This window comes from Sycon ciliatum, chromosome 9, assembly GCF_964019385.1.
Source record: "Sycon ciliatum chromosome 9, ocSycCili1.1, whole genome shotgun sequence".
Taxonomy (NCBI): Eukaryota; Metazoa; Porifera; class Calcarea; order Leucosolenida; family Sycettidae; genus Sycon; species Sycon ciliatum.
In genome coordinates, this window is record NC_088651.1 from 28,220,601 (window position 1) to 28,233,737 (window position 13,137).

General features: G+C 45.8%; 2 protein-coding genes across 2 annotated transcripts in view; both read right to left on the minus strand.

Annotated features, from left to right (window-relative positions):
- LOC135825182 (mucin-2-like) overlaps positions 1 to 1,807 on the minus strand; it is a 30,836-nt gene extending 29,029 nt beyond the window's left edge. Inside the window, exon 1 of the mRNA XM_065337911.1 lies at positions 1,306 to 1,807. Coding sequence (XP_065193983.1) covers positions 1,306 to 1,341 — 36 coding nt within the window. The 5' untranslated portion in view covers positions 1,342 to 1,807. The remainder of the gene's footprint in view (positions 1 to 1,305) is intronic.
- A 2,723-nt stretch (positions 1,808 to 4,530) lies between these two features.
- LOC135824877 (protein rolling stone-like) lies at positions 4,531 to 13,019 on the minus strand. The gene is made up of 3 exons (XM_065337601.1): positions 12,746 to 13,019; positions 7,437 to 7,583; positions 4,531 to 5,988 (listed from the first exon to the last, which is right to left on the minus strand). Exons 2-3 carry the CDS (start codon positions 7,539 to 7,541, stop codon positions 5,260 to 5,262), a joined length of 834 nt encoding a protein of 277 aa, XP_065193673.1. The 5' UTR covers positions 7,542 to 7,583; positions 12,746 to 13,019; the 3' UTR covers positions 4,531 to 5,259.
- Positions 13,020 to 13,137: the final 118 nt, after the last annotated feature.

Sequence of the window (13,137 nt, forward strand, 5' to 3'; positions counted from 1 at the left end):
ACAGTCTATGCATAGTCGAGTCACCATGTATACATTGCTATGCTGTGCTTGGAGAAATTCTAGCCTGTTCTTTCTTCGGCGCTCCGTTCGCCATTCTCCGACGCCCGCTAGTAGTGTAGGCCAATCGACGTACAATACGGAATGGGGCGTAAGAGATGCATGTGAATAGACTAGGGTAGTGTTGCCTGATGATTGCGAGAGCATGAAACTTCAAGTCGCAGCAAACAAGCCTTGATTGCCGGTCCTTGTTGTTCTGTTCTAGACTAGGATACGCAATACACGTTCAACACCGCGTACGACTGACGAGAGTACAGTATCGACCATCCGTACATCAGCTACTCGATGATGCTTCGTGCAGCATACTGTGACTCTGTTACAAGGTCTTCAAAGCCCCCTCCCCTACCCCTAATGAAATAATTAAAATTTAATTGATGTAAAATGGCAATAAATAAGATAAATTGTGCACTCATAACAACAGCAAAAATGAAGAAAGTCAAGTTCCATAACGTTTTCTTGTGACTGTCATCAGTGGAACGCCGTCACATAAAAATGTAATAACTAAAACACACACTTATATACATGTAGCTAATATGGTTTCAGGTAGAAATACAGCAGCTAACAAGTACAAAAAGCGAAGTTTGCACCTTTGCAATGTGTGAATATAGTGTATGTTAGAAAGGTAGTGGCAGATGAATGTGATACTGTGTGAATGAATGTAATGGTGCGTGTGTATTATTTGAAGAGTGTGAGTGATACAACGTTTTCTTTCTGTTTACATAGCACAGGGTCACGAGTACGAATATACACAGCTTCCAACACCTGCAGTTGCTTGAAGAAACGTGCGCAACGAATAACACTAAACCAGGTTCAAATAATACACACGCACCATTACATTCATTCACACAGTATCACATTCATCTGCCACTACCTTTCTAACATACACTATATTCACACATTGCAAAGGTGCAAACTTCGCTTTTTGTACTTGTTAGCTGCTGTATTTCTACCTGAAACCATATTAGCTACATGTATATAAGTGTGTGTTTTAGTTATTACATTTTTATGTGACTGCGTTCCACTGATGACAGTCACAAGAAAACGTTATGGAACTTGACTTTCTTCATTTTTGCTGTTGTTATGAGTGCACAATTTATCTTATTTATTGCCATTTTACGACTATTGTCTCCTCGTCGATTATTTAATTGATGATTTAATTTACATCAGTAATATTATTGTCCAAGCTAGCAGCGATCCCATCAAAACGTAATTCTAATAATTATTACATGCACTCGTACTATCACGTACCTCTGCTCCGCGTGGACGCCTTCTCATTCCATCCATATCTCACTCCGCTAGTACTTCTGCAATGATACCGGTGCTATACACGTCATGTACACTAGCAGATATGACCCATTGGCCTGACGCCGGTTGTATCATTGAAAACCAGAAATTCTGCACAACTGTATGCTGTAGTTCAAACATCAAATTTCTTCATTCAATCGTCGATAGACAACATTCTAGTTCAACTACTGACTCGCGTACATGCAACTGCGCATGCGACACATCGCCACAAATAAAGTTCTAATGGTGCAAGCAGACATTCTTTATCAACTTGCAACGGCCATCAAAATGTAATTTTTGAATTCGCTACACCCGCCACGATGCGTTTACCGACAGTGTCTGCTCCACGGCACACCGGCAATGATTATTGTAACTATTGTAAGCGACGGGGCCGGGGACACTACAAGTAATACTAATAGTTGTTTGTTTTACACAATGTCTACCTCACTGACATGATTATTATTCATCTCAAAGTCAAAGACTGAGTCATTGTCATTGTCAATGTAAAACTACCATTGCACAATTTGCAGTACAAAATTTTGTTTTTTTCGACAGTGACACTCTCAGCGGTTAGCGCTCAATAGGCTAGCGCTATAGCGATTATGGTGTATACAAGTCATGCATACGTACAAGAGTCCATAGGTTTATGGACTCTTGATACGTATGTCAGTAGCAGTACCAGCGGGATTCAGACTCAGAGTCTCTCCGGCTACGGCGACTAGCGCCAAGGTGATCGATTCGTGAACATGTTAACATGGTGATCAGCTTTCACGGTTGCTGTTTTAATTTAAATAATTATTTTTATAAAATTATTTTTGTGATTATGAGTCTGACAGTATGACTTTGAGTATACTATGACTGTGCAACGCCAACGAGGCTCCTCGCCGACCTCGGTTCTGTGCGGCTAGCTGTAGATCATCATCGAGTAGCATGAACCACGTACCCAGGTACCGGTCGACTGGTCGTCTACAGACAGTGTGCATCCCTAAACCTGGGATTTACTATTTCGCACAATAAATTGCGATACGGAAGGAAGCAAAGGAGGAAAGGGAATAATGTAAATGGCAGGAAGACAGAAAAATCACAAAGTGTAGCAAGTGAGCAAGAACACCTGCTTCGCAACCACTAGCTGAGCGGAAACAGCAGGTGCTGCAGGAGAGAAAGTGCTCCTTGCTCTATCCAAACACAGGATCTCAGCAAAGCAAAGCTTTGACGGCAGCGGATATGCGCGATGACGGCGCTGTAACGTTCAGTGGACTTGGCAGAGAGTAGGCAAGCAATGCGCTTGTACAGGGTAGAGGCACATTTGCTCATTCCTCCGCTTGTGGAGAACACAGCAGGGACAAAAGAAGCATGCTCGACGTGCTGGATGCGTTGCTCGAACTCCCGCTTCTTCACCTTCTTGTGCTTCACATAGCAGGCAGCGGTTTGGACCGATTCCAAGACGCATACGGGTTAAACACCCGTACACCACTAACGGTGCGTTCGAATCGCCCTCCCCAGATGCCGCTCGCTGCCACGTCAAGCCGAGCCAGTGGTTATCCGCGGTGGCTGTGCGATACTGGAGGTGCGCACCTGACAGGGGTTGCAGATGAGGTTCAATAGACACTTGTTAGGCTGCTTGCTTGAGCAGCCTAGCGGTAATGTCGCTTACCTCGTTGTGCCTGATGGTGGGAAATCCTCCAATGGGGCACGACACAGCATGTTGCACAGTGAAAGTGCTTCCGCACTGGCAGAACGATGGCAGCCGTTGTGGGAGGCAACCATAGCGTAGGCAGATGGCATCGGGGAACTCACCCTGCCTGGGTGAGAGTGAAGACATGAAGACGGAGAGGTAGGCAGGTTAGTCGTTAGATGAGCCTTTCTCAGAAGATAGCTGAACGGACCGCTGAAGATCCGGCCCAACAGACAGAGAAAGCAAGGACACGAGCCCTGGTGGCACCTTGGGCAATGGATCTGACGCGACTCTCGACTTGATAGATCTGCACAATAGCATTACCAAGCCTGTCCAATGGATCTGACGCGACTCTCGACTTGATAGATCTGCGCGATAGCATTGCCAAGCCAGTCTTGCCTCAGGATGCGGTGGATGATAGCTTAGGACAAGCTGACAAAGGACCCATACTGTGAGGCAATGAAGGACGGGGCAGTGAGGCTGAGACCACCACGACGGCATGGCGAGGAGGTCACTTCGCCCTCCACTTCATTAACCGGTCGCTACAGGAGAGCCGGAATGAACTCGTTGGTGATGGCATCGTCCAATGGCACCAGGTGCTGTGCGATATCTGGCATGGTTCGAGAAGTGTCCATTTCCCATGGAGACCACAAACAAGAGCTGCGTATGACAATAGCGGCTGGATAACGGCGATGACGCTCCGTCTTTTAACTTGATCCACCCAGGACTCCACCTTCTCTGTGACGTGAGTGCTGACGAATTCAGGTGAGCCAATAGCAGCTCCAAGATACCTCACTCCGTCTGGCCTGACCTTGACCCCGGTACCTGCAAACATCTCACAGGCTGTAGCGTAGTGCCGGGGCTTCACAACGAGTACGGACTTCAATGCGTTGAGGTAGTAGCCAAACCTTGAGTCAAGGCAAAGCAAATAAATTCATTATTCCACCAAGACAGCAAAAGTGCAAGCTTGCCGCCGGACCCAGCATTGTCCGCAAACCAGGCCTGGACTGCTACTGCCGTTGAGACGGCCTTGGTGAGCGGGACTATACCTATGGCGTACGTTGCCATGGCAATGGGGTCACCTTGCGTCGTCCCTTCGCGGCTCAGGATGGTCTCGCCTCCAACAAACAGGTTTGCTGGGCAACGGTAGGTATTCACAACAAGAGGTGCAAGTAACAGGCGAAGGTGGCGGATGTTCTGGAGACGGACCTCTCGATTTAGGCTGTTAAAAGCACTTAGACCCATCGGCTAGGGGAACACCGTCAGAATCAGGGATTTCAAAGGTGGTACGCATTGTGTGGATGGCTGCTTCAAGACCATGTACTTCAAACACCCCAATAATAGAACTATTGATACAGCTTTGGCTACTCCTGCAGCCGTCATATTCTCTATTGCATGTAGTTCATAAATAGACACCATAGACGCTATCACCTGCATGTGAACGCATGTTTCTCGATCCGGTATTGACTGCAGCCATCTTGAGAGCATACATGTACATTGTACAGTCATATGAATTAATAATATATTTAAAAAATTTTAAAAATTGAACATGCCGTTGCACACTGAAGTAAAAAGCACCATCTGGTGTACAACATGTCAGAAAGCAGCGTGTGTAACCATGGTAACTGTTCAGTCTGTGCGCAGCAAAGACATTGTTACGTTCCAAAACCCGAGCAGCGAGAGTTAAACCCGTCGCTATGGTTACTTGATCTCTACTAATAGTACTGATAGTAATACCAAATGTAATGTCTACACAGATATAATGTGCTAAGTTATGTGCTTACATGTATGTTTGAGTTTACAGACAATAAGTAAAATGCTAGGGAAAGATTTTAAAAAAATTCAGTAAAAAAAGTAGGCTAGAGCATGGATTACAGCATCTGTATCTTCTGAATTTGGAAACACAATATCGCTTCCGTCCTACTGCGATAAAAAATCAAATGTAAGTATACTGCATGGATACATGTCGTGTATGACTTGTCTACTTTGGCTGCTTCATGTGCACTGGCAGTAGCCTGGCTCAATCACCACAGCTAGTAGAATCACCAGCTACCAAATTAAACAGTTTTCCAAATACGGAGATATTGATATTTGTGGTCGTGCAATGTTGCGAGACATTGCGCAACTTGCAGACGTGACTGCCCAGTGTATGTGAGCACAGACCTGCATTGGTGCTGGACGGCCTAGCATGGTCACATGACCACAGAGCACAGCGTCGGCGGTACCGTGTACGCCCTAGCATGTCAGACGACATTGTCCATTGCGTGTGACTCAGGACTGGCCGTAGCAGGGCCGTAGCTACGGCGTGCGATTGCTACCCGTGCCCTCATGATGCCGTACGCCAAGCCGTGCATGGCGGGCACGCCCAAGAAGCAGGCACCTGCGGAAAGGAGGGCTGCGCTGGTCGGCTTATTGTTCCAGTCCAGAGTGCTGTAGATGAACGGCTCTCCTTCGGTGTTCCTACCCCCCAGGACGGTGTAGACAGCCGAGAAGATGAGATAGACCGCCGCACAGGTCATCGGGTATACAAAGTGCAGCAGGTTCAGCTTGACGTTGCACAGGAACAGCTGCAGGAGAGTCATGACGGCGTTCAGGGCATGCACGCAGATGTCCAGGAACGTGCCCTTCGGCTTCAGCAGCGTCCAGTAGAGGATCGTGATCATTATGCTCAGGTCCAGGGCATTGGTATAGATGACCTGCAACATGCTATGGTACCAGTGCCATTCGGCCAGAGCCATGTCCACCTCTACCGCGCTCTGTTTCTGACTGATCAGGCTCTTGCGCAGCCGTAGCTGCCGGATTCCCAGGGCTGTGAATCCGATGAAGCTGAGAACAATATGCGTGTAGCCCCAGTTGGTGAGGAAGACAAACCATTTCGGGCCTCCCTCATTGATTCCAGACAGTATCATGATGACCACGCCGAAGGCGGCAAGGATAAAGTGTATTCCGACTAACACCGCGTTAGGAACAAACTGCGGCAGGAATCAGAAGGAGAAGAAAGGGCATGGTTACAAAGGTTATTATGATCAAGAAAGTAAAACGGAGAGGTTCCAGGCTGTCCAATGGAGTGCTCTGTACCGAAAGGCAGAGCTAGTTGAAACAATTTCGAAATTTGTTTGAACAAGAATGCATACAGTTGCATCATAGGTGAGGCCAGAAGAACTGTGCAGGGGACTGTGCAGGGGAGAGCATACACCACGACACAGGGTTGTTTTCATTTTCTTTATCTTACATCCCAAACAAGCGTGAACATTTGGAATGAATCGATGCCAATTCCGCGCCCTGACACTCAAGAACACACAGGACAAGACCAGGAGTGTCACACATGGTTGGACAGGTGCGAACATGGTCATACCACTATTCGTTCGACGTGGTCTGCCAAATTCATTCAAAATAAACAATACAATTTTCGTAGCATCATGCACTTGTATGTACACACAGATATCCATTGTGCAAACTATCCTTATGTGGTTGTGATCCCACAGAGGGCCGTCGTGAGCCAAAAATAAAAATAAACATTCCTGGGAGGTGTTTATATCCAATGTGGAAACTGTCCTAAAGTAATTGTGATGTCCTCAAACAGCTCTCATGAGCCAAAAAGTGAAAACGTTTCCCTGTGGAAGTGTCCCCCGGGCCCCTCTTTCTTCATGCCTCCATTCGGTCGCACCAATTTTTAGCATTGTGCGACGCCCTTGACAAGACACTATAGTATTTATGGTATTCTATCATCGGATTTAGAGAATGGAAAACAATATACTGTAGTATGGTGAGGACATCCCACCGTTTACTGTAAGACATGTTATTATAACGAGTCGCACATTTAACGATTGTCCAAAATTCATAGGTTAACGAGAAGATATGTTAACAATCTTGCAGTATTCTGCCATATACACACACAGCATATATGAAGCAGTACGGCCTCAATGGATCTATTATAACGAAGAAATGTCATCCGTTAAAACGTTAGATTTGCTTCCTCGTTATATATACATGTCTTACAGTAGGCACTGCATCTGCGCCTTGATCCTAGAGGGTGGTAGCGTTCCTACGGACGGATGCGGAAAACTCGTCTTCCAGCCGAGTCTCACGCGAACCGTGAAATATATTTATTTTATTTTATTTATTTTTTATGGTGAGGATTTGCCAGAAACAAAATTAAAACTAAAATGTTGTAGCAGACTATCAACTCCAACATATTGACAGCCGCCACAATCCAGAATTTGCTTTGCTTTTGCAAGAAAACGAAGGAGTGTGATGAAAAAATAAGCTCTATCTCCAGCAACGAGCAATCGGTTTTCCACCAGAACCGCGGTGCCGCAGTTCCTTGGCTTTTTGATAGTCACACCATAGACTCTGTTTGTTTTTACATTTTAAAAAGATAACATAACACAACAAAACAATTGTACATAAGTCCACTCACGGGTGAAGTAACAAGCCAGGCGGCGTTTGCCAGGGCTGGTTTCAGCTTAGCCACCGCGAATTCCTCTCTGAACGGAAAATCGGGATTCGTTGGCGGACTGGTCATCGTGATAGCAGCGATTTGTAGCTAGAAGTAGACTCTCATGTACTGAGGGAGAGCACAATCACACAAAATATACAATAGAAATACACGTCCCAGGGGCGTGCTCGGCCCCCCCCAACTAGGGGGGTGCACGGGAGCCGAGGGGAGCCTCCCCCGGCAATTTTCTGCAATTTGTTTGCAACCTTTCTTGAATTTTAGAGCATATTTGCATACATTACAATTGCAATTACCCAGATTGAAAATTTTTGGGGGGTGCACGTGCCCCCCGTGCCCATCGCCGAGCATGCGCCTGCGTCCTCCCTCATCATAATGAGTCTAGTTACTACATAAACCCCATTAGTAAATAGAAAGCTGAAATCAACTGGCGAAACGTGCTCTATCAAACTGTGTAGAGGTCCGGTTACAACATAATTCGTTAGTACGTCCTTGTTCAGCTTTATGCCGACTGTCCTTTCGACTTCTTTGTAAAGTCGATCGATGGGCTTTCAATTTTTTTTGTGTTTTGAAAAATAACAACTACCTGTACATGATTGTACCTTTTGCTCCTGCAATCGATGGGCCATGGATGTTGAGAAGTACGAGAGTCCTAAAATATCTACTAGTGTATGGATGTGCGTGACTCCAAGTGTGGTGTGAACCATCCATGTTTGAACATGCATGCATGCTCCAAATCCGGCGCATGCTCCATTCTCAGCCTTTTCTTTCAGTTCCTCACGTTACCGTTTTGATCATGGCATCTCGTTTTGGTGATTCAAGTGAAGCAGAGAGAGACAAAATCTTGGAAGATGCTGTTCCAAAGGTTACTAAAGTGGCAACTGCAACGTGGGTGAAATCGTTCACGGAGTTTTCGTCAATTGATATCAAGGCCTGTCCCTCAACCGATTTGGCAACTGAACTGGAGAAGTTTGATGCAGTTTTGAAGAAACGAGACGGCACTCTGTACAAAAGGAATAGCTACATGTACATCGCTTGTCGAGCACCTCTATAACGGTATGTTTCTGAACTTGGCAGAACATTGAATATTTACACCGACAAGGAATTCACTCGTGCAAATGCTGTCCTGAAGGCTGTTCTGAAGAGAACCAAAGTTGAGAGGAAAGACGTGAATGTGCTTCACAAGGATCCGTTGAGCGACCAAGACTGGGACAAGGTCTCTGCATCTTTTGGTAACGTTAAAGCTTAGGACGATCCTGTCAGACTGTGCAGATTCGCCTGGTTCACAATCTCGTCCCACTTCTGTCTGCGAGGTCGCGAAATTCAAGCGCAGTTGCAGAAGGATGACCTCATGTTCAGACCCGGTGAAGATGGCTGTGAGGACGTAATATTGTGTAAAGATTTTATATGTAAGAACCATCAAGGTGGTCTGGGTGGATCCTCATTTGAAACTGCGGTAGCTGTCATCAAGCTGTACATTTCTCATCTGAACCCGTCCTGCCCACGTTTATTTCAGCGGGCCAAGCCGTTCAGTAAGTCGACAATAGTGTGGTACATAAACATGCCACTGAGCCACAATCTGCTCGGTAAGATAATGGGTGAAATCAGTGAAGAAGCGAACCTGTCGAAGTCGTACACCAACCACTGCGGAAGAGCGAGCACGAGATTTCGCATGAAGGCAGCATATATGGATGATCGAAAGATCTGCGCAGTGTCTGGACATAAGAACGTCGCGAGTCTGCAGTCTTACGACCGGATTCACCACTCTGAAGCGGTTCAGATGAGCAAGGCGATCGACGGTAAGGGTGTTTGTAAATCTGCTCAAAGTACTCCTTCTCATTCTGCTGTGTCTGGTTCTGTTGTATCTGCTGATTCCGCTGATTCTGCTCCGTCTGATTCTGCTCCATCTGATTCTGCTCCATCTGATTCTGCTCCATCTGATTCTGCCCCGTCTGATTCTTCCTCTTTTGCTGATGTGAAAATGGGTCTTGTTTTGAAAGATAGCACCTATATCACTTTCAATGTAGTCAACAACCACAATTATCGGTTGCATCAAGAGTACATGAGCCCCAAGAGTGTGCAACTGCCTGCACAACCTCTATGCAGTGCTGCGACGGCAGAACTTCACATTACATGTACGTGACATGGTTCAAAAGATTACACTGGCAAACAGTGCAAAGTGACCACAAGAGAGTTGTACCCAAAGCTGGGCTGCGTACAACCCTGTATCAATCATGCACAGAGTGCAAATAATGTGTACGGGTTCATCACGTGATGTGAAGTTCTGCCGTCGCAGACCCCATTGCTGGAGTTGCACACTCTTGGGAGTTATGTACTCTTGGTTGCATACACGGAAGCGTACTTTTCCTTTCTCGCTGAAATTGAACAAGAAGCCAAAGAACTGATTTTTTACCTTTTGCTAGCTTTTTGACGTTTTCGTATGGCTGGCCAGAATCTCTTCCTATTCTGTGTTTTGTTGTGTGCTTTCTGCTTACTGTCACAATACAGATTTTTGTGCTGTTGCTTTTGTGCTGTTGCTTTTGTGCCTGTGCGAGTCTTGCATGTAACTTCTTGATTCCTAAAAAGGAGGCAATATATGTTTGCACCCCGTGTTCATGAGTTGTTTCTGCACTGTTCATGCCCGTTTGTCACACTTACTCTTTATTTTAGTTCTCACTTTTTGTAAAACTTACCACAAGTTACCCGTCATGTGTCACACTTCTTTGGATTTTTAACCTTTGTTTTTCCCTTGATCTCTTTAGTTCCGTATTTCCACTGATGATCGGAACGTGAAAATCGATTTTGGAAACACACAAAACCAAACCTTGAACAAATTGTAATGTTGCGTGGTGATGTCTGCGGCATTCATACTTTTCATTGCTAATATAAGGAGTCAAAAATGATTCCTGAGCGGTCAATACATGCTCATATTTGACCGCTTAGAGATCACAACTTTTTGTGGGGGTCAATAACAAGAGAGTGATAAAAGAAAATACTCACCATGCAGGGACAAGGCCAAAACACATAGGATAAAGCAGAAAGACACAACATGTTCTATCTATGTATTCGTAGATATGGACGCTCTTTTGCAACCAAGGAACAGCTATGTTGGAGATTTTCAATTATCTTATAACGAGTTGAAGCGTCGATAATTTATCTTGTATTAAGGGTACCCATACCGTAAAATCCTGCCAGAGCGCCCCGTCTCTCCCATCCGCCCCTCCCTGACTTCTTGTCAGGGACGTGATTGATTGTATCCTTGTATGACTCTGTCGCAGTCTGTGATGCCGTACTGTACTGCAGACGCGTGCTCAACCCCGTTGGAAATGTACGCAACAGTGCCCACCCTCTTGACCAGGGATCGCACAAACCCTGCGTTTTGTCGGGTCTGTACGACTCCTGGCTCTTGACCTTTGGTCGGTGTACGAGATGCACGAACAGTTTTCGCAGGGTGAGTACTTTTTCATGTAGCACTGAATGTGGCAAGTAGGACTCGCCCATCCGCCCCTCCCCACCTGAAGCGTCGAGGAGGTAGGGGCGCTCTGGCGGGATTTTACGGTAATTATAAATACGAATCAGTGCTTCTTGTATCTTTACTTGAAAGTCATGTTACAAGTTTAGTCTCAGTATAAGATAACCTTTTTGAGATTATCTACTAACGAGGGAGAACCTGTACAGAGAACAATGCATAGAGTTTTATTTTTTCTCAAATGCCCGAAGAAAAGCACTTAAAAAATCATGGATACACGAAAGGACAGCAAGTGTTACTAGTTATAACTAACTGTCCACCAATGTAACCAGATCATTTACAGTCGGCTAGTGCGACATGACACAAAACTGGACAAAAAATGTCACTGCGCATCAAGCCTGGATCGTGGATGTGACCAATTGTTGCATTCTTCACAAGTCACTTTTGGCTAGTCTGTCTAGCGTGACTATGGCCACAGGATTCACACAGGATACTCTACTCGTACCTACAGTAGAGTCGCGCGCCCAAGAACATTGTTTCCAAGGGGTTAGCCTGGGACGTTCTTATGTTGTCAGAAATCTGGCTGCGTTCTTATAGCACGTTCTTAGAAACAATCCGTCCTGGATCATATGTATCCCGTAACACCCTCCCCGCTCTCTCTCTCTCTCTCTCTCTCTCTCTCTCTCTCTCTCTCTCTCCTCTCTCTCTCTCTCTCTCCTCTCTCTCTCTCTCTCTCTCTCTCTCTCTCTCTCTCTCTCTCTCTCTCTCTCTCTCTCTCTCTCTCTCTCTCTCTCTCTCTCTCTATGTCTCTCTCTCTCTCTCTCTCTCTCTCTCTATGTCTCTCTCTCTCTCTCTCTCCCTCTCTTTCTCTCTCTGCTATTGGCGCACATGGTTGTGATGAAGCCGAGACCCAAGGTCGGCAGAGCATCCCAGACCACGCCACCACTCCCCTTATTCATGGCTCACACATGATTGGTTTACGTGGCTCTAGTAAAAAATAAATGAAAAGCTGCCAGAAAACCAACACGCCGTTCTTAGCTTTAGGCTGTGGCGTTCTTAGAATTTCAGGCTGGACGTTCTTCGGCTCCACGTTCTTCAGCGTGCGACTCTACTTTACTACAGTGCGCAAAAGGGGCAGAACCTTTTTTCCATATTAGGAATACCTAAGACATACTGTAGTATCTGGTCATAAGTATTTTGTTCAAGTAAAAGGTCACTGTTGATAGGTACTGCTGTAGCATGCTAGGTACGAGTTCATGTAGACTAGACACCTTTAGCAAACAGCGGTAATCCTATCTTTCACGGTACTCGTACCTTGATTACCCATAGCTTTGAAGCTGCAGCGTAAAACCGTTATGGGGGCTGATTTATCGCTGTGACAAAGGGTCCGTTTTTGTCCAAATATAGCATAGTACGTTCTCATTTCACAGTGCATATATCGTGCCAAAAATGGTCGTACCACGCAAAATAAAAGCTATTATTATGGCAACAGCGGTCGAACAGAAATCTCGATGAAAAAATCATCAGCGTTTTGATTTTGGTGTTATGGGTAGGTGCTACCGAATATAGCCGAAATTCCATGGCTGCAGAAATTTTGCATATTTGCAGCATTTGAGCTTTTCGCTTCAATGTGAATATTGTTCCCTGATTATTTTGGTTTCCCTTCTGTTTTCCTGTCTCACATCCCCTCTGCATACTGCCATAAGTTCATAATAATTACCCCCGTAAAAGACTTGCCAGCTTGGTCGGCTGCCTACTCTAATTGTACAATGTCATGTACATGTACATTGGCAAATGAACTAACCCTGGTGATAGAGAGACTGTCGATTTGCTGAGAAACTTCTCAGCGTAGATCAAAGTGCAGCTCCTGAAATCAGCTGCTGCTCGCGCTGTACTGCAGGCGAGGAATGCAATGTCAACGATGCGACGACACTGTCAGCATATCTTCCAGCCCGCACTTCTACATTGGAGAATGACTACACAATCAGTCATGTAGGACCTGCCGTCGAGCTTCGCCTTGTTCATTTGAGAACAAATTCGACATTTCGAGACAACAGCAAGGTGCTTCTTCGAGGCAAGCTCCACGTGTCAGTGCATTGGGACATCAGGTTTTCGAACATCGAACGCAAATCTTGCTTGAGTACATGATGCCCTGGGCGCTGGCCATGCAGCCATAACTACGCATGCGATCAACAT